The 24,761-nt window shown below is 45.4% G+C and overlaps 2 protein-coding genes across 2 annotated transcripts; both read right to left on the bottom strand.

The window, feature by feature from the left end:
• Positions 1 to 3,501: 3,501 nt before the first annotated feature.
• LOC132431655 (C-C chemokine receptor type 5) lies at positions 3,502 to 4,626 on the bottom strand. Its single transcript, XM_060021414.1, has one exon. The coding sequence runs from the start codon at positions 4,624 to 4,626 to the stop codon at positions 3,568 to 3,570; it is 1,059 nt and encodes a 352-aa protein (XP_059877397.1). The 3' UTR covers positions 3,502 to 3,567.
• A 10,967-nt stretch (positions 4,627 to 15,593) lies between these two features.
• On the bottom strand, positions 15,594 to 17,091 carry LOC132431654 (C-C chemokine receptor type 2-like). The gene has a single exon (XM_060021412.1). The coding sequence runs from the start codon at positions 17,089 to 17,091 to the stop codon at positions 15,970 to 15,972; it is 1,122 nt and encodes a 373-aa protein (XP_059877395.1). The 3' UTR covers positions 15,594 to 15,969.
• Between the last annotated feature and the right edge of the window lie 7,670 nt (positions 17,092 to 24,761).

Genomic DNA, 24,761 nt, shown 5'->3' with positions numbered 1-24,761 from the left:
ACTGTAGGTAAAAGATATGTTACCAGACTATGAGCCAGAGCAGTTAGGAAGTTCAGGACTTGTTCTCTGGCTCACTTCTCACTTCAGTGGTGTCTGATGTCTTCATTAGAAGGGTTAACATTTGAACGTTGATGTTCATGTTGGGGAATCTGTCCTTCCTTCAGATAGAAAGTAAATGACTTATTAATTTAATCAGTAGAAATGCCAGTACGTTTTAGTTTAGTCAGAGCTGCTTTTACTGAGAACCCTTGGAATATATATGTCAACAGAATCTTAGCTTATGAATTTGCACATTATTGCTCCCTGCTAAGGACGTTTACCTTTTCTTTGACTTTCTCCATGGCACATACAACCCCGTCCTTGATGGGGCCTCTGAGTTGAGGCAGTGAATGGAGTCAGAACCTGCAGGCCATAATGAGTTCACACTTGTTTGTTGATCTAAGGGATGGGCAGAGAAGAGGTGGGCAGTGGAGGGGCCTGCAAAGCAAGGGGCATGGAGGATCCAGGCAAACGAGGAGTGAGCGTGGGGTATGCACCCTGGAAAGGCTGCAGACACGTTGGGTAGCTTTTTCTTCATGTTAACGTTGGATTCATTTTTTCAGAGGGAAAGAGGATAAGAAGTGCATGTGTATCAGCCATAAAAACTGACACTTTCCAGTCTCCCTATGGCAGCTGCCTTTGTCATATGGGGCAGGGCCTGCCTTCTCCCTGGCCCTTCCCTCTGCTCTAATCCCAGCCCTCTTCCACCCTTCATTGGTTCATGCCTCCTTGTAGCCTATGAGATGGAAGTCTTTCAGGTATTGTTAGGGAGAAGCTGTCCTAAGGACCAGCTCCAGCTGTCCTTGTCTGCTGCTCATTTCACAGACCTGCATGTAGGACGCTGGCCAACTCCAGAGTCCACTCTGGAAGGGGAGAGGACAGCAGGGGGAAAACCAGTGTGAATGTGCCCGGCCAGGTCACCTCCACATGGAGCACCTGTCCTCCTTGAGGGTGAGAGACACGTGCACAGAAGTTCACATGGGCACCGTTGCCATCGCTGAAATTACAGCCAAGTTTTGGGGAGAGACTTTAAATGAAAGAAAAGTAATCTTTATAGCCACCAACCTCTTCCTCCTGCATTATGTATCTGTAACTCAAGACTACAGATAAATGACCAGGTTATGACATTGTATGTCTTCATTTTCAAGCATAGACAGCTGGCATATGCTGAATCACACATTGATTTTTTTAAAAAAATATGTCAGTTCTTTTGCTTGAGCAGAATTAAATTTGAAATTTAAAAGTTTGCAGGGTCAGTTGTTCAGAATCACCACTCTGGGAAGTAGCATCTTTAAAAACAAATTATTCTGGCAATTTGATCCAGGGAGAAGGTTAACTTTTAAAAATAATTAGAAAAATAATTCTCAATATGTGTGTTTGTGTGTGTGTATGAAATTTTCCGAAACAGCTACACAAAATGCTCTCACAACTTTATGTGCTATTTTCTAAATGTAAACTTGGCTGAAAATACAAGAATACAACCAGTTATTTTACAGGGTTTTTATTAGATACATATTTTCTTCTAAGCAGTTTGTAACTTCCTATATATGTAAGAATGTCATACACATGTATATGTGTATATATACATATATATATGTTTATATGTATATACACAAAGATACCAGAATGTTTGAACTGATTCATAGGTGAGGGTCATGTGTTATATATGCACTCTCAGTAACCTTAAGGGCAAAAGAAAAGGTCCTTCCAGTCACTTCCCATTGATAGCCACAACCCTCAAGATTCCCATTTAAGAACTGCAGAAAAATCAGTAGTACCTCTTATTTTGACACCTTAATCTCCTGAGGGATTCTCACTCCTTTACATTTTCCCACCTAATCTTTACAACGATGGTCTTAGCTACCCCTGAATTCAAAACAATCTTAGGCATATACAAAATAACAGAAGTAGCAACTGCGAAAAATTTCAAATTCTCCCTTTGAAATGAATAAGTCTCTTAGTGTTTGGATATGCTTTGTTTGGAGATGGTGCCTGGAAGGTGTATCTAAAGCCTCCACACTCAGCCTGAAACACAGAGGTTAGTAGATTGCACGTTTTGTGGCTTATAAAGCTTGAGGCAGCCTGTTTCCAAATGAGTGTGTCCTTCTTCCCTTTGTCTATTGATAGTTAGATCCAGAAAACCGTAAATAGTGGTGCGCCTGAAACAGGCAGAAACAGTCATTCAGGCTTCCTGCAGCTCTTGGGGACCTCTTTACTCGGTGCTTATAAAGCTCTGGATTTTCATTAACTGTGTAATCAGTCCTCACCTAGATGTCATATCTGACCTAAAAGTGTTCCTGGACCTCAGGCTCGTGCGTTCGTAAATCTGGTGTTTCAGAGCCCCCTGGAGATGCCTCATGATTCGAGCCTGGATGGGACGGACAGCTCTGGGGGCGGAGCAGTCAGTGACAGGCAGCCCAGGGTCTGTGTGCCTAGGGCTTTGGTCAGCTCACAGACCACCAACTTTCTCTTCCACCAACTCCTGTTTTGACCTAAACCTCCTCCTCCTTCTTGGTGTCTCTTTCAGGGCATCTCTGATGCTCGCGTGGAATCTAGGGGTTCACTCTGACTGTTCTCTGCTCCTCACCACCAAGCCAAATCCGCCCCAACTATTATTGCTGACTCTCATCCTAAATGCTGTGAGAATGCACCCCTCCTTCCCATCTCTTGCGCCTCGACCTAAGTGGAGCCTCCTCACTCGATCAGATTGTTTTGGTCTCCTTTCCCTGAATGCTCACCTTTCCAGGCCATCCTTTGGCTGTGGAATGAGCCTTCTGCAACACTGGCAAGGGCTCCCTGCTCTGCTCTTGGACTTTGATGAGCAGCGCTGTCCAGGTTCCTCATGCTCTCACCTCATCCTTCCTCCCCTGGGGCTCCCCCAACCAGAGCACATCTCCCCACAGCCAGTCTTTGCCAGTGCGGTGCCTGCAGCTCATCTTCCCTCTTCACCAACAGACCATCCACCTCCAATCCCTTCTCTGCGAAGAAGCCTTCCCAGCTCTCAGCAGGCCACAGGGCTCTCCCCTGGTGTGAATGTCTGTGGAACTTGTTAACCACACCTTGGAGGGGAGATCCCACATGGAAGTTGTCATTTCTTAACTGATCACGGGCATGTCTTTTCTCCCCATGGCAAGAGAAAGATATATTTTAAGCACATTTGCAACCTGGATGTTGCCCTACTCCGATAAGAAACTATACAGTACTTTCCTCAGTTCATTTTGTTATTCCCGTTCAGGTAACCGAACTCAGGAATTAGCAATTCTCTGAGGATTTTTTTTTTTTTTTTTTTGAACTTTTGCAGTGAAGGGAGAGTTTGCCAATAAATTGATGTATGTGGAGGGGAGGTGAGAAGGTTGCTATTTCATCACGTGTTTTGGTTTGGCTTTCTAGAACTGATGAGCTTGAAATATCTAATATACTTAGAGCTGATGCCAAATAAATGGATGAAACTTAAACCCTCTATGACAGTAACTTCCTCTTTAAAAGAACCGCTCCTGCCCCTAATCTGCATATAAAAACTGAGTCAGGTCACAAGCCAACAGAGATTTCCTGCTCCCCTGTGGATCGTGTGTAAATGGAGCTCGTTCTCTCTGGAGCGTCTCCCTGGAAGACTGGACAGCCTTTGCAGAAGCATCTGGCAACGTGCTTTCGGAAGAACTGTAAGAGATAGCTTCGGAACTTCTCCCCGACGAAGGCGTAGATGATGGGGTTGATGCAGCAGTGTGTCATCCCCAGGGTCTCTGTCACCTGCATGGCTTGGTCCAGCCTATTAGAGTCACTGCAGTTATTCAGGCCAAAGAATTCCTGGAAGGTGCTCAGAAGAAGGACGATGTTGTAGGGAGCCCAGAAGAGAAAGTAGACAATCATGACGGCAAAGATGAGCCTCACGGCCTTGTGCTTCTTCTTCTCGTTGCGACACCGAAGCAGGGTTTTTAGGATTCCCGAGTAGCAGACGATCATGACAAGCAGTGGCAGCACCAGGCCCAAGATGACTATCTTTAAAGTTTGGAGGTTCTTCCAGAAATGATACCGACTGGATGGAAAATGAGGGCTGCATGTATAACGAGAACCCTCTTTCTGGGATTTGGTGAAGATGATTCCTGGGAGAGAGGCAAACACAGCCACCACCCAGGTGACCCCACTTGTCACCACCCCAGAGGTGACTGTCCTGGCTTTCAAAGCAAACACAGCATGGACGATAGCCAGGTACCTATCGATTGTCAAGAGGATGATGAAGAAGATTCCAGAGAAAAAGCCAATGAAATAGAAGCCCGTGAAAAACTGGCACGTTATATCTCCAAAGACCCACTGGTCTGCAGCATAGTGAGCCCAGAATGGGATGGTGATGATGAAAAGCAGGTCAGAGACGGCCAAGTTGAGCAGGTAGATGTCAGTCATGCTTTTCAGCTTTTTGCAGTTGATCAGGGTGAGGACGACCAGAATGTTACCCACAAAACCAAAGATGAACACCAGCGAGTAGAGCGGGGGCAGGAGCTGGGCTGCAGTTTGTCTCACATTGACTTTTTGGCAGGGCTCTGACATCCCATAATCAATGTCGTAGAGGGGACTTGATGTTTGATAATCCATTTTGCTCGACTCTGTGAATAAAGAAGAGATCTTTTTTAAAGTCCTAGAATGTCCTTAACAGTCCATCATGAATGCAAACTATCTTAAACACCAGTAGATTTTAAAAGTTGATACATAGATTTCTACATTTAACTGAAGTCCCTTTTTTGGTCAAACAGTGAACTTCTGTAGTAAGGGATGTTTGTTGCCTGCTTCTCTGCTTACTAGATGGAGAGTATCATCTCACTAAATAAAATCTGATGTTGCGTAGCCATGTGGAGTGAATGAAGCTGTGATAACAATGTCCAGAAACCGGGTCAGGCACCGTCCGACACTGTCTTACAATCTATTCTGAAGCTGCCATTCCCAGGAGTTAGCTTACACACAGCATCATTACGAGCGTGCTGGTGGTAATGAACAGTTCCCCAGGGTGCTCTGCCTGCCAAACATTGTTCCAAGCTTCACTTCCATTCATTCAGTTAATCCTCAAGGTGACCCAGTGAGGCGGGTCAGGTTATTGTCCCCATTTTACAAATAAGGGCCTCAGAGCACAGAGAGGTTGAGTAACTTCGCCAAAGACACACAGTGAGGAAGCAACTAGTTTTGAATGCAGGCAGCCTGTACTCTTATCCGTCGTGGTCCCCTATCTTTCACTCTTTGGTGAGAGAACTAAAAACAGGACTGTCAGCCTGGTGCCTCAGTGTAGTCAAAATGAAACAGGCTGATGCCTGAGTCCCCTGAGAAGGTCATAGGAACCAGCAGCCAGTTGTGAAATCCAGACTGCCATTCTCACATTCTCTCTGAAGTTTGTGTTTGTAGTTTCTGAGCTGCTATGGTTAAGAGCTCCCACACATACATAAAAATGACCAAGTGGACAGTGTTTCATCTCCCATCATACATCCTGGGTTAGCTCAGTCCCTTCACGACCCACTGACTTGCCTGGTCTATTTAAGTTCCACTGCTTGATTGAGAGTTTTCCCTAATTAGTCCTTGTGAGTCTCAAACTCCTGGTACCTCAGATTAGGCAGCTGAGAGAAGCACACAGAAAATCTCACCTTTAAATTCTGAGCCAGAAAAAGAATCATACACTGAATATGCCATGAAACTTCATTTGATATTTGTAACTTGTTATTAATTTGGACAATTTTCAGGCTTCCTTCTTTTCTTGGCCAAAAAAAAAAAAGAAGACTTGGATGCAACTTCTGGTTAGGCGTCTGTTCAGAGGGCATCCTGATGAGGAGGTTTTAGTTCTCCTTACCAGAAGATCATCTCTGTCAAGGTTTTGGCCAATAATCATCATCTCTCTGAAAAATCTTTCTTATGAAAGGTGAGGGCTTTTAAAAATAATATTGCTCCCTTTAAAGTTTTTCATTCATAATCATGTTTTGTATCTTTGATGTTATCACAGTCTGAAACCATTCTGAAATCTAACTTTTTACTTAAAGATAATATTTTAAGATAGTTCAGTGAGCACCTGGTGTTTTTCTAATGTCTTCCATGGTTTCCTGCAAAGGCTTTTACTCATCACACAAGCTGAGCTAAGTAATAGGCAAAGTGGCTGAGAGGTGACTTACCGAGAGAGATTCTCGCAGGGGGACAGATCTCTTAGTTCCTCTGACCAGTTGAGCTGTGCAAATCAAACATACAGACAGCATAAAAGAAGGAAATGCACAGTTTCTTCTGAATTGGGGGCGGAGTTTTAATGAATAAGTATGTGGCAGTGCAGAAAATCATCAGAGAACAGTCTTTTTTTCTAAAAAAAAGAAAAATTGAGCTTGAAATAGACTAGAAAATAGATAGCTGGTCTGAAAGCTTATTCATGGGCTTCCCTGATTACACAGTTTCTTTCTGGTTCTCAGTTCATCCAACCACACAGTCTGTTAGAAAACAGAAAGAATTGAAGGGAAAACAGAAAGAATTGAAGGGTAATAGAACTAGAAGAACATTCATGTCCATCTAGGTAAAAGCCCTCATTTTACTGAAAGAAACTGCTGGCCAAGAAGCAAATGATTAGGAGGACTTAAGACCTCAGGGCTTATCAACGGGGAGGCTCAACGGGTGAGAGATTCTGACCCCCTTGCCGTTTGTCTTCCGTGAAAGCCAGCTGAAACCAGCTCTGAAGTGAAGGGAACATCTCACCTTAACCCCGTGCTCCCCTTTATCTGCTCTCCCCTCACCCCCCTTGCCTGCCACGACTCACACACATATGCTCACCACCCAATACTGTTTTCCTCTGCAAACTAAAATAACTGGTTGCTTAAGGGTTTTTACTCTACCTTTACCTGTGAGCTAAACATGTTGCCCATCTTTCTCCAGATCAAGCATCTTGGGAGCATGTCATTATGAATTTTCACTCTCCCTATCCACTGTTTTGCAGCCCTCCAAGCCAGCAGGCATTTGTGAGTGCCTGTATTCTGCCAGGGATGTAGGCAGCAGAGTTCCTCACTCCAAGGATACAGTCTATCTGGAATTTCTGTGAGAATTTTTCAACACAAAACAGGCAACAAATGGCAGAAGAATAGGGTCAAGTTCAAGATTCGATTTCAATATTATATGCAGTCACCCCAGGCTTCCTTGGTGGTTGGTTACTTATCTATAAATCTTAATTGTAGACCACAAAACCAAGAACATAGTGGAGAGTCAGCGCCACAGAATAAGAAGCACTGGCTTGTGATCTGAGGAGACCCCAAACCTGTGGAAGTGGCCTCTACAGTCAGGTTGCCTGAGCTCGAAGCCTCGCCCTACCCTCAGCTTTCTCATCTGTGGAGTGGGCTGAATAATGGTAGTTGCTTCATGGGTTTGTTGGGAGGATTACATGAGGCATCCATGTCCAGAATTTAGCACATAGTATACACTCAATAAACATCAGACTCTTAGTTACTCATTCAGTGATCCTTTCTTAGAGAGATTTATTATATAAAATTCTAAAAAAATTCGTTCCCTGTGGGGTCCTTGTCTAGAGCATATTAGTATCAGCAAAATAGAACCTGAAAGGGAGAAGCTAACCGCTGGTGCCATTAGGGATATGACTGCTGGGAAAAGCCAGAAAAGCACAGAAGGACCCAGCAGCTGGTAATCACAACCAGGACAGTGAGTTACGAAGAAGATGTTCAAGTTCATACAAGAGGCAGCAGTTGAGAACTGGACTCTAGTCATGAGGCTGGACTTAACACCCAGCTTCACTCTTTACTACTTGATCTGTACAAGTTACTGAAACTCTCCAGACCTTAGTTTTCTTACCTGTAAAATGGGGGGAAAAAAAGCCCCAAACACAAACCTACTCGACAGATCTGTGGTTGAGATCAAATGACAGAACGAGTTGTAGTCTTTTGTAGGTACCGGCTCTCTGTGGGCTAGTTAAGCAGCGACGTACAAAGTATGCTTGAGAAAGCGTTCACAAAATGTGTAGCAAATAAATTAACACAGAATTTCACAGGAAATGGGGAATATAGTTTCGGCTGGTTGAAGAGAAGCCTTATGTTCAGTGGTAATACACTGGGTAGAACTCTCAGATGCTGCCAGACAAATGTTGCTTTTCTGTGTGTGGCATTGGTTGCCTTGTATTTTATTGATACTTCGCCATGTGGAGCTGGGGCTTTGCCCTGTGTTCTGTGGGTCTTGTCATCTGGGTGGCTGTGGAGTTGAGGGCACACTCACCCCCAGAGGGCAGCGTGGAGTAGTGGAGCAGGCTCGAAGTTGCCCATACTGGGCTGCTGGCTCGCTGTGTGCCCTTGGCAAGATACTTCCCCTCTCTGAGCTTCTGTTTCCCCATTCTGTGAAATGATGTGCTAGACTTGGGGTCCCCAAGGGACCTCTCCCCTTAAATACAAAATGACTCCATGGCCAAGTTGGTTTGGAAAATACCACATTTGGGCAATACAGGGTGAGGATTCACAGGCTGAAACAAGGAAGCACAGCTTAGCAGGGTGCGTGACCCCCTTTTAGGGGGACATTCAGGTCACCTCTTGGGGTAGGGGTTCATCCCAGGGATGCGCAAGGAAGGGAGGACCCATGGGAACGTCTCTCTCTACATTCGGCTCTCTGCATAACATGATATGTGGGACTTTTCCTGTTGTCCCGTGTTGTCCCATAGCAACAGTAAACCAGCAGTGTATCATGCTGTGCCTTAGTTTTGCCATCTCCGCTTCTTTTTTTACCTTGGCCCTCCCAGTTTCCCAGTTTGCAGGGCTCTGGTTCTGTTATGTATGGCCTTCAGACTCTCCATGAGAAATGATCTTTTGACTGGTTTGCTGCTCTGGACTTGATGCCCAGCCCTCCTTGTGGGGTGCTGGCCAGGCTTCCAGTAGCTGCTCCACTTTGAGTCATTACACCCGAGTTCCGAGGGCTGCTTCTCTCTCTGGACTCAGAGCTTCATCCACAAGATGGGGAGGACGTTGAATTTCTTCCTTGGGTTCAAAGGGCCAACTGCATGAGCTCAATGAGCTGAAACCCTGACACACAGCAGCTCACACGAACAGACAGGGGCTCACGCTGACTCTAGGTCAATGTCAACAGTGAGACGGACTGAAAAAATAGCAAGTGAATCTTTTCGTTTTTAAAACAGGTGTCTAACTCTAAAACCAACACGTGCTTATTGTGTCAAGTTAGGAAAAACAGAAAAATAGAAAGTACGGAAAAAATTAGACATTCTCACAATCTCAAAACAGTCCCTCTTAACACATGATGTGTTTTAATCCACACCTTTTCCCATGCATACTTTCTGATTAATTGTTCTCACACACATTCCAGTTCTTTATGCTGCTTTTTTTTTTTGCTAAAGATTACAGTATAGGCATGTCCTTATGTTATTAAAAATTCTTTATAAATGCAGCTTTTTAATTATTATTTTTATTGAGGTATAACTTACGTGCAGCAAAGCGCACTAGACCCAGGTGTACATCTTGGTGAAGTTTTGATACGCATACACCCTGTAGCCAGATGATAGGGAGTAGCCTTGTCACCCCAGAAAGTGCTCTTGTACCCCACCCAGTGGCAGGGGCCACTCTGACTTCTGTGCATGGATTAGATGTGCCTCTTCTTTAACTTCATATAAATGGCATCACAGACTCTGTCCTCTTTCTGGTTTCTTTCGTTCAACAGAATGCCGTAACTATATGTGACAGAGCTCTGTTAATAGGCGGTTGAGCCCTTTCCCTGGTTCACTCACATGGACAGCATGTTTTGAGTGTTGCTGTCAGTGCTCTGGTATCTCCACCAAGGAGGAAGCTCCCAGTGTCCCCAAAGCCCCCTTCACCAGGAGAGCCAGAGAATCCCCACGGTCCTCGAAGAAGTAGGAAGAATCCCTCCCCCCCTCCAACCAGTGTTACATTTTGCACTCATGTGCCTCAGCAGTGATGCTGGGGTCTCATGACTTCCAGTGTCCCTTCACCTTCTACCCCAGACACCCTTTGTGGCAAGCGGGGCTGGGAGGCCACCATGCTGTTCTCTCCACTCCCACTGTGTCTGTTCGCTAGACCCTTCCCAGTATGACCCCTTTTCCCAGACCATGCACCACGTCCCCCTCACCCTGTGCAAATCATCAAACCAAGTAGACATTTACAGGCTGTCCACCTCATTGCTTTATTAGATAATGTCCAGACCTGGTGGAAACCCCTTAACTCTGCTGGGAAGTCTGCTGTATGCATTTTGGGTATTTCTTTCAGATCACTACCCAGACATGGCGCTGATGTAACCTTATGTGCGGTAACAGAAGTCTAAGGTGCTGATTAAGGTGTATACTAGACCCTCTGTGGTCTTCAGTGGGTCAGGTCATACCTGCAGCTATGTGTTCGGCTCTCTACATAACATGATATGTGGGACTTTTCCTGTTGTCCCAGAGCTGGCAACTATGTATGGCCTGAGGCTGAGGGCAAAGAGGTGTTGAGTACCCGGAAGTTCTACAAAAAAACCACTGACACCTAGGATCACACACCTCCCCCAGGCCTTACTAAGAGTAACAGAATCAGCCCTGTGCCCCTAGTCACCATGACAACCCTTCTCACCCCATCCTGTGTAAGGAGACAAGTTGGGCAGGAAAGGGTTATAGAAGTGGGTGGGGTTGATGGGAAGGAGGGTGGGGTTCCTCTCCCCAAAGCCAGAGGAGGGGCCTCTGAAAGAACCATGTGAGGAATGGGGGCTTGCGGGAAGGGGAGGCCAGTGCCTCATTCCTGGGTGGGGCATCCACTGGGCAGCAAACCAGCTGAGCAGGGAAGAGGAGATTGGAGACAGGTGATGGTGGAGATGGTGTGGCCGTGAGGCAGCAAGGATATCCCAAGGATGTCAAGTTATAAACATGGTGCTAGACAGGTGGCGTCTGGAGAAATATCCAATCTCAGTCACTCACCACACCCAGGGCCAGCCTTCCCCTGAATTCATGGGCTGCCTCGTAGAGGTCAGCTCACCAGCCCAGGCACCTCTTCGCTCGTGTTGAGTTTCTTCTTGGCAGCCCTTGGTGGCCTTTGCTGCTGGCTAATCTCACCTGAGGCCATTTCAGTTTGTCAGGGAAATTTTTTTTTTTTAATTTTATTTATTTATTTATTTTTGGCTGTGTTGGGTCTTCGTTTCTGTGCGTGGGCTTTCTCTAGTTGCGGTGAGCGGGGGCCACTCTTCATTGCGGTGCGTGGGCCTCTCACTGTCGTGACCTCTCTTCTTGTGGAGCACAAGCTCCAGACGCGCAGGCTCAGTAGTTGTGGCTCACAGGCCTAGTTGCTCCGCGGCATGTGGGATCTTCCCAGACCAGGGCTCGAACCCATGTCCCCTGCATTGGCAGGCAGATTCCCAACCACTGTGCCACCAGGGAAGCCCCATCAGGGAAATTAAAAAAAATTTTTAAAAAATATTTATTTGGTTGCATCAGGTCTTAGTTGCAGCAGGCGGGCTCCTTAGTTGCAGCTCGAGGGCTCCTTAGTTGTGGCTTGCGGGCTCCTTAGTTGGGCATGCAAACTCTTAGTTGTGGCATGCATGTGGGATCTAGTCCCCGGACCAGGGATCGAACCCAGGCCCCCTGCCTTGGGAGAGCGGAGTCTTAACCACTGTGCCACCAGGGAATTCCCAGGGAAATTTTAATAATGAGAAAAAGTGAAAGTGGAAAGATAGGGTCTTGATGGCTTACTCCCAGGAGGCTGCAGGGCCTCTCTGAAAAAGTGCTCCAACAGCCCCAGTTGCCACAGATCGAAGAGGTTGGTATGGGGTGGACTGTGTCAAGCCCCAGCTCCAGCAAAAGTCTTAAGATACCCATCGCCTGGAATGATCATCTTTCCTGACATTTGCTTAACTCAGCCCACTTCGAACGTTCTCCCTAGAATAAAGGAGACTTGAGGTTTCTTCCACTTCTAGATATGGAGATAGTTGGCAACTTTCAAGTGGCAGTTTCTTTGGTGGCAATAAAATCCTACTGTAGCTATTATAACTGTGATGCAGGACTGTCACCGGGTTAGTCACCTTCTCCTCGGGGCTGTCAACAAACTACACGTGCACCTCTGTTTCTGTGCTTTGCACAGTGCATTGTGATTATTAATACTCTGTTCTCCCCCGCGCCTCCCCATCAGCCATCCCTGGACTAGGAAGTCTAAGAGCATGGGAATAACATATCCGTCGTTATGAACCCGCGCCAGTCTGGCACATGGTAGATCCTCAGGTGTGATTGTCACAGTGAATCTCATGATGGAAAAACAAATAGACACTTTTCCAAATTTTACCTCTGAGGGCACCAGCTGCCTTATGCATCTGTTACCTTTTCTGCTTCTTAGCAGGCAACCCCCACGAGTCAGGGGCGTACCACAGTGAACATGGACCTCTTACTCCTGTGACCTGGGGCCGCTTTGTGGCCGGGGCCCTGGCTCTGCTCTCTGCATCTTCCCGCTCACTCACCAGGCACCTGGGCTGAACTTGTGTTCTGGGACGGCCTTCCTGTGGCTGAGCAGGGAGAGCCAGAGGCTCCACCCAGTCACTCGACACTGTCAGTTCTGCTCACTTTCTGTTGGCCGAGCCGGCTGTGGCTTGGGGGTGGGGGTCCCTCTTGAAGGGCGCGCTGCAAGTCACACGGCAAGGACTAGCATGTGTAATGACAGGGGGAAGGGAGTGAAAAGCTGTGAACCATAAGACAGTCTGTCGTACTACAGCATAACAAAGCAGGCAGTTTAAAGACTTTTATTGTGGTAGGAATACAGTATGAGATTTACCCTTTTAACAGATCTTGAAGTGTACAATACAGTATTGTAGGCACACTGTTGTAAAACAGACATTTAGAACTTACTCATCCTGTATAACTGAAATTCTATGCATGTTGATAAATGGATAAAGAAAATAGGGTTAATACATCTAAGGAATCTTATTTCACCTTAAGAAAGAGAGAAATCCTGCAATATGCAACAACATGGATGTACCTGGAGGACAGGATGCCAAGTGAAATAAGTCAATCACAGAAAGATAAGAACTGCATAATTCCACTTATATGAGGAATCTAAAATCATCATACTCATAGATGGAAAGAATAGGATGGTGGTTGTCAGAGTTTTGGGAGAAGAAGGACAGGGTAGTTGGCAATCAGACAGTTTTTCTTTTAAAACAATATAATTAAGAGTATTGATTCATTTTCCAAGTCATAGTTTTTTTTTGTTTTTTTTTTTTTTTGCAGTACGCGGGCTTCTCACTGCTGTGGCCTCTCCCGTTGCGGAGCAGAGGCTCCGGACGCGCAGGCCCAGCGGCCATGGCTCACGGGCCCAGCCGCTCCGCGGCATGCGGGATACCCCTGGACTGGGGCATGAACCCGCGTCCCCTGCATCGGCAGGCAGACCCCCAGCCACTGCGCCACCAGGGAAGCCCCAAGTCATAGTTTTTTAAAACAATATTTATGTTTCATCATCATCAAAACAAAATTTAATGCATTCATTAGGATAATATAAATATCTGCAGGTGAAGCACCACCCCCCTCCCTTGCAACACACACACATCTTTCTGAAACCTTCTTTAGCCATGAGGCAAGAAAGTAAAACCATAGTAACTTCCAGCTCCCCAGTTGCCAGGTTCCAGGAGCCTTGTGTTTCTTGCCTGCATCAGATAGGAAATGCACTAACATATATTTGTATTCTTAGCTCAGCCAAGATGAAAATCTCTGCTTATTTAAGTGAGCTTCTCCAATTCCTCTCCTTTACAAATAGGATTTAAAAGCTTTGATTAGGAGTCAGCTTGAATTAGAAGTTCCCACCGGCCAAAGAGGGGACCATTTGAGCATCAATAAGGACACTGGCAAGGCATGAAGCATTCAAATAGGATTAAATCCACGACTTCCTAGACTTCCTAACAAGGCAAAAGAGATTTTTGGTAGCAAGTCAGAGAGAATAAAGACAGTTGAGATGACAGTTGTGGGGAGTGTGCTGTGATCCGACTGAGATTATTTAGATGCTACATCACCGTAAGCTAGTAAATCCACACATCAGAGACCTCCAACTCCCTAATCAACATTTATTTATGAACCGGTGGTCTCCCAAACATACCACGTGCTCCACCAACACCAGAATTGTCTCTATAACTAATACAGTATTTTTAGGCATGGCATAATAGTAACTCTTAAAGTGGTACTTTACCACAATTGCAAGTTGCAGTTTTCAGCTTTAATTTTTACTTTACATTGAAAAAAGTGTGTGTGTGTGTATATCTGAACTCTTTGCCTGTATGCAAAAATGAGGTGCTGGAAGGTAATTTGGAAGACTTTTTTTTCCACCCTATCTAGCTTCTTCCTCATCTAGGCCTGCCCTGCCTGGTAATAGACCCTGAGGTTACAGGCCGATGTTTGATTTCCAAGACAGGCCCCTTCTCTGCTCTGAGCACATACCCCAGTATCCTCACCAATTGCCTTCCCTCTCCAGGGCCCAACAGGGGGTTCTTGTTGCACAGTTTCCTTCACATTCTCCCCAAAGCTGCTCTCCTGGACCGCTACAAACCGGCTTTTGGAGTGGGGTAATCCTCCAGGCAGAGTTATGTGATAAAGGCTGCAGGGGGACAGGTGGGCAGCGGCAGCAGGAAAGCAGGAGGAGCCACAAGGAAACAGACACCATCAGATCCAGAGACATGAGGCCTATTAAGTGTTCTAACGCATCCTTCCTGGCTTCTGCTCTTAGCTGATTCTGGAAACATTCCTGCACATCCTGCTGCGAGCTTACCCCTCCACTCCTGATGGAGGAACTCACTAGTGCCTACCCCTTTCTCATAATCACGACCTCCAACCCTCCCGTTTCCAAGCGAGGGCTTTTATTTTTTCATCTCATTAAAGATTATGCATATTTTTATAAACAAACACTTTAGTAAATATTAAAGATTTATTTATTCATTTTATATTTCATTATTGCTGCTTTGGGTCTTTGTTGCTGCACACGGGCCTTCTATAGTTGCGGCGAGCAGGGGCTACTCTTCGTTGCAGTGTGTGGACTTCACATCACGGTGGCTTCTCTTGTTGCAGAGCGTGGGCTCTAGGCGCGCGGGCTTCAGTAGTTGTGGCTCGCGGGCTCTAGAGCTCAGGCTCAGTAGTTGTGGCACACGGGCTTAGTTGCTCCGCGGCATGTGGGATCTTCCCGGACCAGGGCTTGAACCCCGTGTCCCCTGCATTGGCAGGTGGATTCTTAACCACTGTGCCACCAGGGAAGTCCTTTAGTAAATTTTTGTATAGGGGAATGAGGCCTAAGAAGCACATGAACAATGGGGCAAGATACTGAATAGATTTCAAATGTAGGGTGCGTGGTTGTCATAGCTAAACCATAATAAAGCAGAAATGTGTCATGCATTTAGCAGAAGGGGGATCATGGACCCAACCAAAGCTTCTAGAAAGTTCTTACTGTTCCTAAGCTCTCCATGAGCTGGGGAAGCCTCCAAAGTTAAATACAGTAGGAGATGGTGCTAAGGGAGAGCAAAGCCCTTACCTGCATCCTCCTCCAGGCTCAGCCTTGTTGATACTTCCTCCTCCTTCTCCTTGGTCCTGACCCCACTCCCCCCTGTTCCATTCACCTGTGCCCGTCTCGTTCTCTTCCCCACCTCCAGCTGATTAAAGAGATTGATAGAATCAGAGAGTGAGCAAAGTGGTGACGAGGGGGGAAAGAGCAAAAGCACAAGGCAAAGTGACATTTTCCAGGAACTGCGATGAGCTCGTTGGAGAGTCCAGGTCTCTGCCCACAGTTGTTCTGGAATATTCCCTGAGCGCATGTTGGCTCTACAAGGAATGACACAAGTCTGTCTTGGTTCACACAACCCTGAGGTTCCTGGGCACTTGCTTTAGAGACTTAGAGTCCTCTATTCTTCAACAAACTGTGGAGGCTTATCATCGTATATAGATTTCTGTCTCCCTTTGAAAATAACAAGCGAACTGCTACTCCTCTACAAAACAGCCGAGACTTCCTGCTCCCCAGTGGAAGGGGTATATGTTGAACTCATTCGATCTCCTGTCTCCCCGTAGAAAACTGGGCATTGTTTGCAGAGGTGTTTGGCAATGTGCTTTCGGAAAAACACAGAGAGATACCTTCTGAACTTCTCCCCTACGAAGGCATAGATGATGGGGTTGATGCAGCAGTGCATCAGCCCCAGGGTCTCGGTCACCTGCATTGCTTGGTCCAGCTGACTGCTGTTCTTACAGTTACTCAGGCCAAAGAATACCTGGAAGGTGCTTAGGAGAAGGACGATGTTGTAGGGAGCCCAGAAGAGAAAGTAGACAATCATGATCACGAAGATGAGCCTCACGGCCTTGTGCTTCTTCTTCTCGTTGCGACACCGAAGCAGGGTTTTTAGGATTCCCGAGTAGCAGACGATCATGACAAGCAGTGGCAGCACCAGGCCCAAGACACTTCTCATTATTGTATGGAAATTCTTCCATACTAGTGGAAAATAAGGGGCGCAGGCATAACCAGAATGTTCTTCTTGGGATTTGATAAAGATGATTCCTGGGAGAGAGGCAAACACAGCCACCAACCAGGTGACCCCACTTGTCACCACCCCAAAGGTGACCGTCCTGGCTTTTAAAGCAAACACAGCATGAACAATAGCCAGGTACCTATCGATTGTCAAGAGGATGATGAAGAAGATTCCACCAAAATAACCAATGTGATACAGCCCTGTGAAAAATTTACACATCACGTTCCCAAAGACCCACTGGTCTGCAGCATAGTGAGCCCAGAACGGGATGGTGAGGAGGAACAGCAGGTCAGAGACGGCCAAGTTGAGCAGGTAGATGTCAGTCATGCTTTTCAGCTTTTTGCAGTTGATCAGGATGAGAACGACCAGCAAGTTGCCCACAAAACCAAAGATGAACACCAGCGAGTAGAGCGGGGGTAGGAGCCGGGCTTCAATTTGTCCCACAGTGGTCTTTTGGCAGGGCTCACTGTAATCATAGTCATAACTGGTGGTGGGTTCTTCATCGTTCCCCTTGATATTCGTTGTAAACAGAGAATGAGATGTGGAAAGCACATCGTGGCTGAACTGGGGAAACGTATCATTGCCATCCATCTTCCTTTGTCCTGTAAACAAGAGGACTAGATGATGACACACAACACAACGGCTGCGATCCCCAATCTTACCAAGGTCCCTGCTCCACTTAAGCAACGTCCTAGGCTTTGTCTTTGCTTCACAGCCATCTCCTTGAAACGTGTATGCTAGTTCATCACTTCCCCTTATTCCTGGTTGCAGACACCAGTCATCTCCTCACAGCCATTTCCCAACACCCTTGGCCTTCCCGGAGAGCCTGACTCTCGTGATAAGGCTGACCATATTGGACACTTGCTTTCTCTAGCTCCTCTGCAGTGGTACAAGGCCTGTGACCCATTCCTGGATGATAGTATTTAAGGGGACTCCGCTGGGGGCTTCTGGGGATGCTCATAATGAGCCACTGTGATTTGCATTTTCCGTTACCTGCCACCCAGAGTGTGCTGATATCTCTCTCAACTTTCTGTCTCCATCAGAAAACTTCTCTTGCCAGGGTTGCAATGACAACCCAATTTTTAAACACGCTGGCTTTCAGTTTCTTTTTCATCAAGCATTTGATCCTTCTGCTCACTTCTTCCATTTAAAACTTTTGGCTTGGGAATTCCCTGGCTGTCCAGTGGTTAGGACTCCATGCTTTCACCGTTGAGGGCGTGGGTTCGATCCCTGGTCAGGGAACTAGGATCAAAATATCTTGATATTACAGTGAATATCAAGGCCCCCCCCCCCAAAAAGTTAAAAAACAAACTCACAAAAAATCTTTTGGCTTCCAGGAGAAAAAGTGGCTCACCACTTCTTTTTCATTTTCTTTGTTGGTGTCTCTTTCCTCTGACCACACTGTTAAGAGTCCCAGGCACCACCCTTGGCTCCCACTTCTTTACCATTTACTTCTTTACCCTTGCTCCAAAGTTCTTCCTGAATTGTGTTGTCTAATCTCAAGGTTCTAAGTTTCCTGTAGGCTAATGCTTCCCAAAGCTCTGCCTTCCAGTCCCACCTCAGAGTTGAATTTTCCATTGCCGACTGCACATCTCCCCATGGATTTATTCATTTAACCAATATTTATTGAGCACCTGCCAGGAGCCATACTCTATTTTAGGCACTGGAGATACAGCAGAGAGCAAAGTGGGTATCATATAGCCACCTCAAATTCAGCCCACCCCAAACTGAACGCCCCTGGAAAGTTGCTTCAACTCGTAGATTCCTTATCTTGGCTATTGTCATTTACTCCATTACTTAAGAAGTAAGATTTGACATTGTCCTGGGTCCCCTCTTCTTCAGAAGATTAGGAGCCAGGGCTTTGGAGCCAAAAAGACCTAGATTTGACTCCTGCTTCCAAACTACAGTTGTGTAATTCGGGGCTAATTACTTCTTGAACTATCAGCTTCTTCATGTATAAAATAATAACTAAGCTGAGTTGCTATGGAAACAAAGACGTAGTGCAGCATCTGATACCGAGAAATGCTTTGTATTATTGCAACTAAGTCTTATGAATTCTCCCTCGTAAACACCTCTGAGTCCTCCCCTCTGCATCTCTTTCAACTGCCACTCTCTTGCCTCCCATACTTCTCACTTGTGGCTTTGCTGAGCTTTTTCATTTGTTCATGCCTTATTCTTAGCCATGCTCCCATTCACTCTGTCTTCTCTGAAGCTGAAATTGGATCATGCACTTCTCAGTTTAAAACTGGAGTAGCCCCACGATTTGTATGTGGCAGGGCCTCAAAGGCAATGCCCAGACTACTCATCATGGCTTTTCTAAGCTCACTTCTTCTCAGCTTCATCTCTAATGACTTCTCAAATCCCAGATCCTGTGCTCCAGCCATACCCATCTTTTTTCCATTTCCCCCAGACTCATCATTTCCTTCAGGCTTTAGTGGTTGTGCACATGCTTGCCCCTCTGCTTAAAATGGCTAGTGAGCTCCTATTCATCCTGCAATACATCCTGCTCAAATTCCCGTTCTCCGTGAAGCCCAACCCACCTCCTCTGTCAAATCATTCTTATCTCATAACATTGTGTGTGCCTCTAAATAAGCACATTATCTTCTACACATTGTGTGCTGCTTGAGAGCAAGGACTAGGTCATGTTTCTGTCTTCAGCTCTTATGATGGCACCTGGCTAAAGGAGGCACCAATAAATGTTCACGGACAAAATACACAAAACTCGTAATAAGTGTGACAACTAACATCATTAGAATTGGTTCTCAAGAATATTCATTTTTTCCTGGCAATGACTGTGACTTTGTTTTTATCTGTGTATACACCTTATTCTTCAGTTTCTCTTGTGATTGATACATTTCACAGATTTTGAATTTCACAGCACGGAACTAGATTCTTTAAATCAGCAGCAACTAAATAATACCTCTCATCAAACTCGGGGAAAAAAATGTATCCACCTAAAGAATTAAAACTATAGTAATTAATTGAGTGTTCCTTAAGCTCCCAGTGCTATGCTAAATACTTTGCGTACATTAATTAATTTAATCCTTGCAACCGTTTTGTGAGATCAGTATACATTTTACAAGTGAAGAAATAGAAGCATGGGTGGATTAAATGATTTTTCCCAAACTCACAAAGCAAGTAATGGCCGAGCTGGAATTTGAACCTTGGACTATACAATTTCAAAGGCCCTCAGGGGTTTTCATCTTCAGGCTCTGAGAGCAGAGATGGATGTAGAAGAACAAGTAACAGATTTTCTAGTTATTCTTCCATGCCTTGAACAGAACTTCTTTGGCATTTTAGCCTTAAAATCCACACACTTTCCCATACAAGCGTACCCCACCCATACATACACAAGTACACACACACACACACACACACGCGCACACGCACACACACACCCTCAGAGACATTTCCGCCAGAAGATGAGCTCCATGAGGGCAGAGAGATTTGTTTTGCAATGAGCTATCTTGGTGCCCTAGAACCCAGGCTAGCACATAGAAGCTGCTAAATAAATATCAATTGAAAAAGTGAATAACAGCGAACTAGCAGGCTACAAGCTTCTGAGAAACAAAGGGCTACCCTGTGGACTAGACTCCCAGGTAATCCAGTGGGAGATCTTATAAAGACTAAAATATTGGAGATCCTTGCACACAGCCTTTTAGCTGCAGCAGGCCCTCTGGGCTGTTCTGTAGGTTAGTCTCCTCATCTGTACAGGAAAGTGTGGACTGGATCAGTGACTCTGAAATGCTGGCTTTAAGTATCATACAGGAAGCCTGTCAGTCACAAATATACAGCCCAGACCCTCACTCTGGTGATTCAGATTGTGGGTGAACTGCCCCAGCCACATCCACCATGTGTTTCCTATGCTTTGCTCTTCATCTGCCCTGGCCTCTCAAGTGTCAGCCACCTTCTCCTTTTTATTCCCTATTCCCATGTCACCCCCGTACACCTAGCTCCTACCACAGCCGACATGTAGCAAGGGAGCTGAAGGGTACTGGTTAATGTTTCACTTTCAAGTGTCAAGACACATCATCCAGAACTGATTAAAAGCTGCCTCCCAGAAAAGTGAATCCCTCACTTCAGCCTCTGAATTGAGGCAGGAGGTGCATTTTGGTGCAGGGCCTGGACTATCACGTATATGGACTGGAGGGGGGAAAATCTGAGGTAGAAAGCTCCAGCTCTTCACAGTCCTTGGCAGCTGGGAGGGGCAGAGTGAGAGGAGCAGTAGTTGAGAAACCTGATTGTCCTTCTTTCTTAATTGTCTTCTTTTAGCCCACTCTATCCTACTGCCTGAGCCCTGAGGGGGGTCTCCACTTTGCGCTTCCTCACTGCCATTGGGGTCTCTCTGACATTCCTGGTACCGATGCTGCCCTCCACCCGTTTCTCCTTTCTTGATCATCTCCCAAGTTCCTGGGCTGTGGAGACCCCCAGGGTGCTCCCAGTCCCTGCATCTCTAGCACTGAGGTGCTTCGAGCCTTTGGTTCAGAAAGTGATAGAAAAAACACCCCCAGCTCACCGGTAGATGGCTTCTTCCAAGTGGCACTGGTGTGTCAGGCTTCTCAGCAACTGAACCAAACAGATCTGGAGGTAGAAACTTGGTGTGCAGAAGTAGGAAATAAAGTTTCCTGCAGAAAGAGAAGGCGGAGATACAAGGGCAAGTAATGGTAAAGATTTGAAAAAAAGAATGATACAGTTCTTCTTTTCCAGCCAGGAACATTGTATACTAGGTTGAAGTCTCCAGAGTAGAATTAATTTTGAAATCTTGCTTATGCAACCTTGAGGGTAAGTTAGGCACACCCTGTGTCTGCTCCTGGGTCTAACAGCTCTGGGCTTCTTTATCTTGTGGGTCTCTATATCTGGAAATCTTCCCCTCTCTTCTGCCAGTAATAATTTGCATGAAACGAGCACATCAGAATTTCATTTCCCAAGAAGATGAATGCTAATGGGGGCTGTTGGTGATGGTGGAGGAAATATAATTACGTTTTGTGTGACCATATGCACTGATTTCAGTGGCATCGAGGATTTGGGACTTCGTTAGAAATGTTATTTAGATACAGCTTCTTAATGAAAAGGGAAGGCTAAGTGGTCTCTTGTGTCAGAGATGTCCTTAGTAAGAAGGTGCTTAGCTGTTATAGGTTCCACTCCTCAGAAAGAAGTTTTGCTAAAAGAAAACACTAAAAGAGAAGCAAATTGTCACATACAAGGGATTCTCAATAAGATAAATGTTTTTCCTATAGCCGGCAAAACTATCCTTCAAGAGTGAGGGAGAAATTAGGACATTCCCAGATAAAAGAGTTTTTGTATGTTATTGAAGTTAAGCTATATATTTAAATTAAAACTTTGGGAGGTTAAATGTGACCCTCATTGTACCCACAAAGAAAATAGCTATAGAACATATACAAAAGAAAATAAAAAAACGATATAAACATTCCACTACAAAAAAAAGTCAACTAAACACAAAGACAGTAATGCAGGAAATGAAGGACAAAAAAGCTGTAAGGCACATAGAAAACAAATAGCAAAATGACAGAATGAAGTCCTGCCTTATCAGTAACTACTTGAAATGTAAGTGGATTAAACGCTCCAATCAAAAGATAGAGAACGATAGAATGAATTGACAAAACAAAAACATGGTCTAACTGTCAATAAGAGACTTTAGATCCAAAGACAAAAATAGATTGACAGTGAAGGATATTCCGTGCAAATCTTAACCAAAAGAGAGCAGAGGTAGCTATGCTAATATCAGACAAAATAGACATTAAGTTTGCAAGAGATAATGTTTGCAAGAGATAATGAAGAAGGACACTATATATTAATAAAAGGTTCCGTACAGCAAGAAGATATAACAATTATAAACATTTACACCTAATGACAGATCATCAAAATATATGAAGCCAAAACTGACAGAACTAAAGACAGTTGTACAGTAATCATTGGCAACTTCAATACCCCACTTTCAGTAATGGATAAAACAACCATATAGAAGTAAGGAAATAGAGCACTTGAACAACACAATGAACCAACCAGATTTAACAGATGTATATACACAACTCTACCAAACAACAGCATACGTGTTCTTCCCAAATGCACACGGGACATTTCCAGGATAGGCCATATAGAAAGAAGGATCTCATGCTGTAGGCTAGACAAATTTCTAAGCTTTGATTTCCCTAGCTATGAAACAAATAATAAGGCCTCTGGGGTCTGTGAGGTTTAAATAAATGTAAAGCGGCTAATACAGTGCCTGGTGTGTAGTAGGCTCTCAGTAAATCGTAGTGAATAACAATAAAACACTCAGGGAAGTTCAGGTGTCCTTTCTAGTTTTCAATAAGTTGTGACCACGTATCCTGCATAAGACCTGTTTTTCGTGCTAAGCAAAAGGGCCTCAGGTTGTTCCTTAGAAGCAATTCCTTGCGTGAACAGGAACAGGGAAAGTTCCCCAGTTATCTCCTAATGCGGTCTCTGGGCAGGGATCAGAAGGGTCTTTCTGAGGTTTCAGTAACAAAATGGGTGATACTCACCCCAGCGTTACTGGGTCCACTTCCACTTAGGGAATCTCCTGATTCCAGCATCTCGCTGCTAGTTCCTTTGAGTCAGACTGTGATGGGGAAGGTCAAGACCCAGGAATTTTGCTGTTGCTGATTACGACTACTCTATTACTATTTCTGTCTACATACAAGACATCGTTGATTCCAGCTCTGTAATTTTATAAACAGAGAGATGTATAGAGGTAGTTAGTGGTAGAGCCAGGATTCAAATCTTTGTCTTATCTCTAGGGCAGGGAACAGAAGACACACTCAGCTGAGATTTTGAAGACTTGATAAGGATGAGAATGTGTACAGAGGGGTTGGCGGGGTTAAAAGGACCAACAGGGGTGTAGGGGTGTTGAGGTGCCCAGAGATGCTAGCAAAGGTGGGAGCTGTTAAGAGTCAAAAGAAAAAACAGTATCACCTGAACCCTGTTGATAGCTGAAGATTGAAGGATATAGGCACTACTAGAAGTTACGCCAGGCAGGAGAGCAGGATCAGAAAGTACCCTAACCTCCTCCTCCCACTCTGATGTCCTGCCAGTGCTTCCTGGTGATTGAACCCAGCTAGAAGAGGGAGCAGCAGGGAGTCTAGGTGATGTAACCCATAGAAGTCAGCTTCCCAGGGCTCAGTGGATCTGGGGAGAATGGCAAATACCCACACAGCTATCAAGTCAAACTTTTTTTTTCTTGTCACTTTGTTTTCACATGGTCCATATAGACAGTCGTAAAACTGGAAACTGAAGTAAGTACACCTTAGAATTCTTTATGCACGTGGAAAGAATTAGGAAAGATACTTTTCCTTGAGCTTGAGAACCCCACATCTACTTGTTGGCACTGGGTTCATGGTTTCTGAAATTCTCAGTCTGGCAAAGGAGTATGACCTTTTGAGCAGACTTCGAGGAAAACACACCACCAGCCTCCTGTCTCTAGTGTGACTGCTGACTAAGCAGGGTCACATGGAAGGCATGGCCGTGGTCATCTCAAGGTGACCTGGGCCAGCAATGAAGAGATGCTCAATTCTTCTGTAAACCAATGAAATAAAAATAGTTTGGGACTTTCCTGGTGGCACAGTGGTTAAGAATCCACCTGCCAGTGCAGGGGACATGGGTTCTATCCCTGGTCCGGGAAGATCCCGCATGCCATGGAGCAACTAAGCCTGTGCACCACAACGACTGAGCCTGCACTCTGGAGCCCACAAGCCATAACTACGGAGCCTGCGTGCCTAGAGCCCGTGCTCTGCAATGAAGAGTAGCCCCCGCTCGCCACACTAGAGAAAGCCCATGTGCAGCAACAAAGACCCAATGCAACCAAAAATAAATAAATAAATTTATTAAAAAAAAAAAAGTTCATGCTCCCTGAACGAAGAGGGAAGAACCAGACCAACACTGGCCATGAGAAGTTTAAGATTCTTGTTTATTCATACTCTGAAGGTCAGCAGCTGAGTGGGGGGTTAGACCATTGAAGCTGAAAGTTAGGTGTGTTCCAAGAACCTCTCTGCCCCTCCATGGGTGGCATTACTCAACCAAATGAAAACATGGGGAAAAGCATGGCTGGAGAGAATGCTGCTGGGGCAAGGAGATAGGAAAGGTTTATCAACAACCTGAGGGAACTTTGAAGATGCCCCCTTGACATCGTCAGTTGGATTTGTTCAGTTGACACATTTAGAAGATAAACTGTTGCTGGTTTTTCAACAACGATGGTTTTGGTTGATTGTGGTTTCTATAGTTTGCCT

Source organism: Delphinus delphis, chromosome 10, assembly GCF_949987515.2.
Source record: "Delphinus delphis chromosome 10, mDelDel1.2, whole genome shotgun sequence".
In the NCBI taxonomy this organism is placed as follows: Eukaryota; Metazoa; Chordata; class Mammalia; order Artiodactyla; family Delphinidae; genus Delphinus; species Delphinus delphis.
The sequence above is the reverse complement of the archived record's forward strand: the minus strand, read 5'-3'. Positions and strand labels throughout refer to the sequence as shown.

What these genes read in the sequence shown, in the direction of transcription:
- LOC132431655 (XM_060021414.1), bottom strand. Translation starts at nt 4,626, where the DNA reads ATGGATTATCAAACATCAAGTCCCCTCTACGACATTGATTATGGGATG.
- LOC132431654 (XM_060021412.1), bottom strand. Translation starts at nt 17,091, where the DNA reads ATGGATGGCAATGATACGTTTCCCCAGTTCAGCCACGATGTGCTTTCC.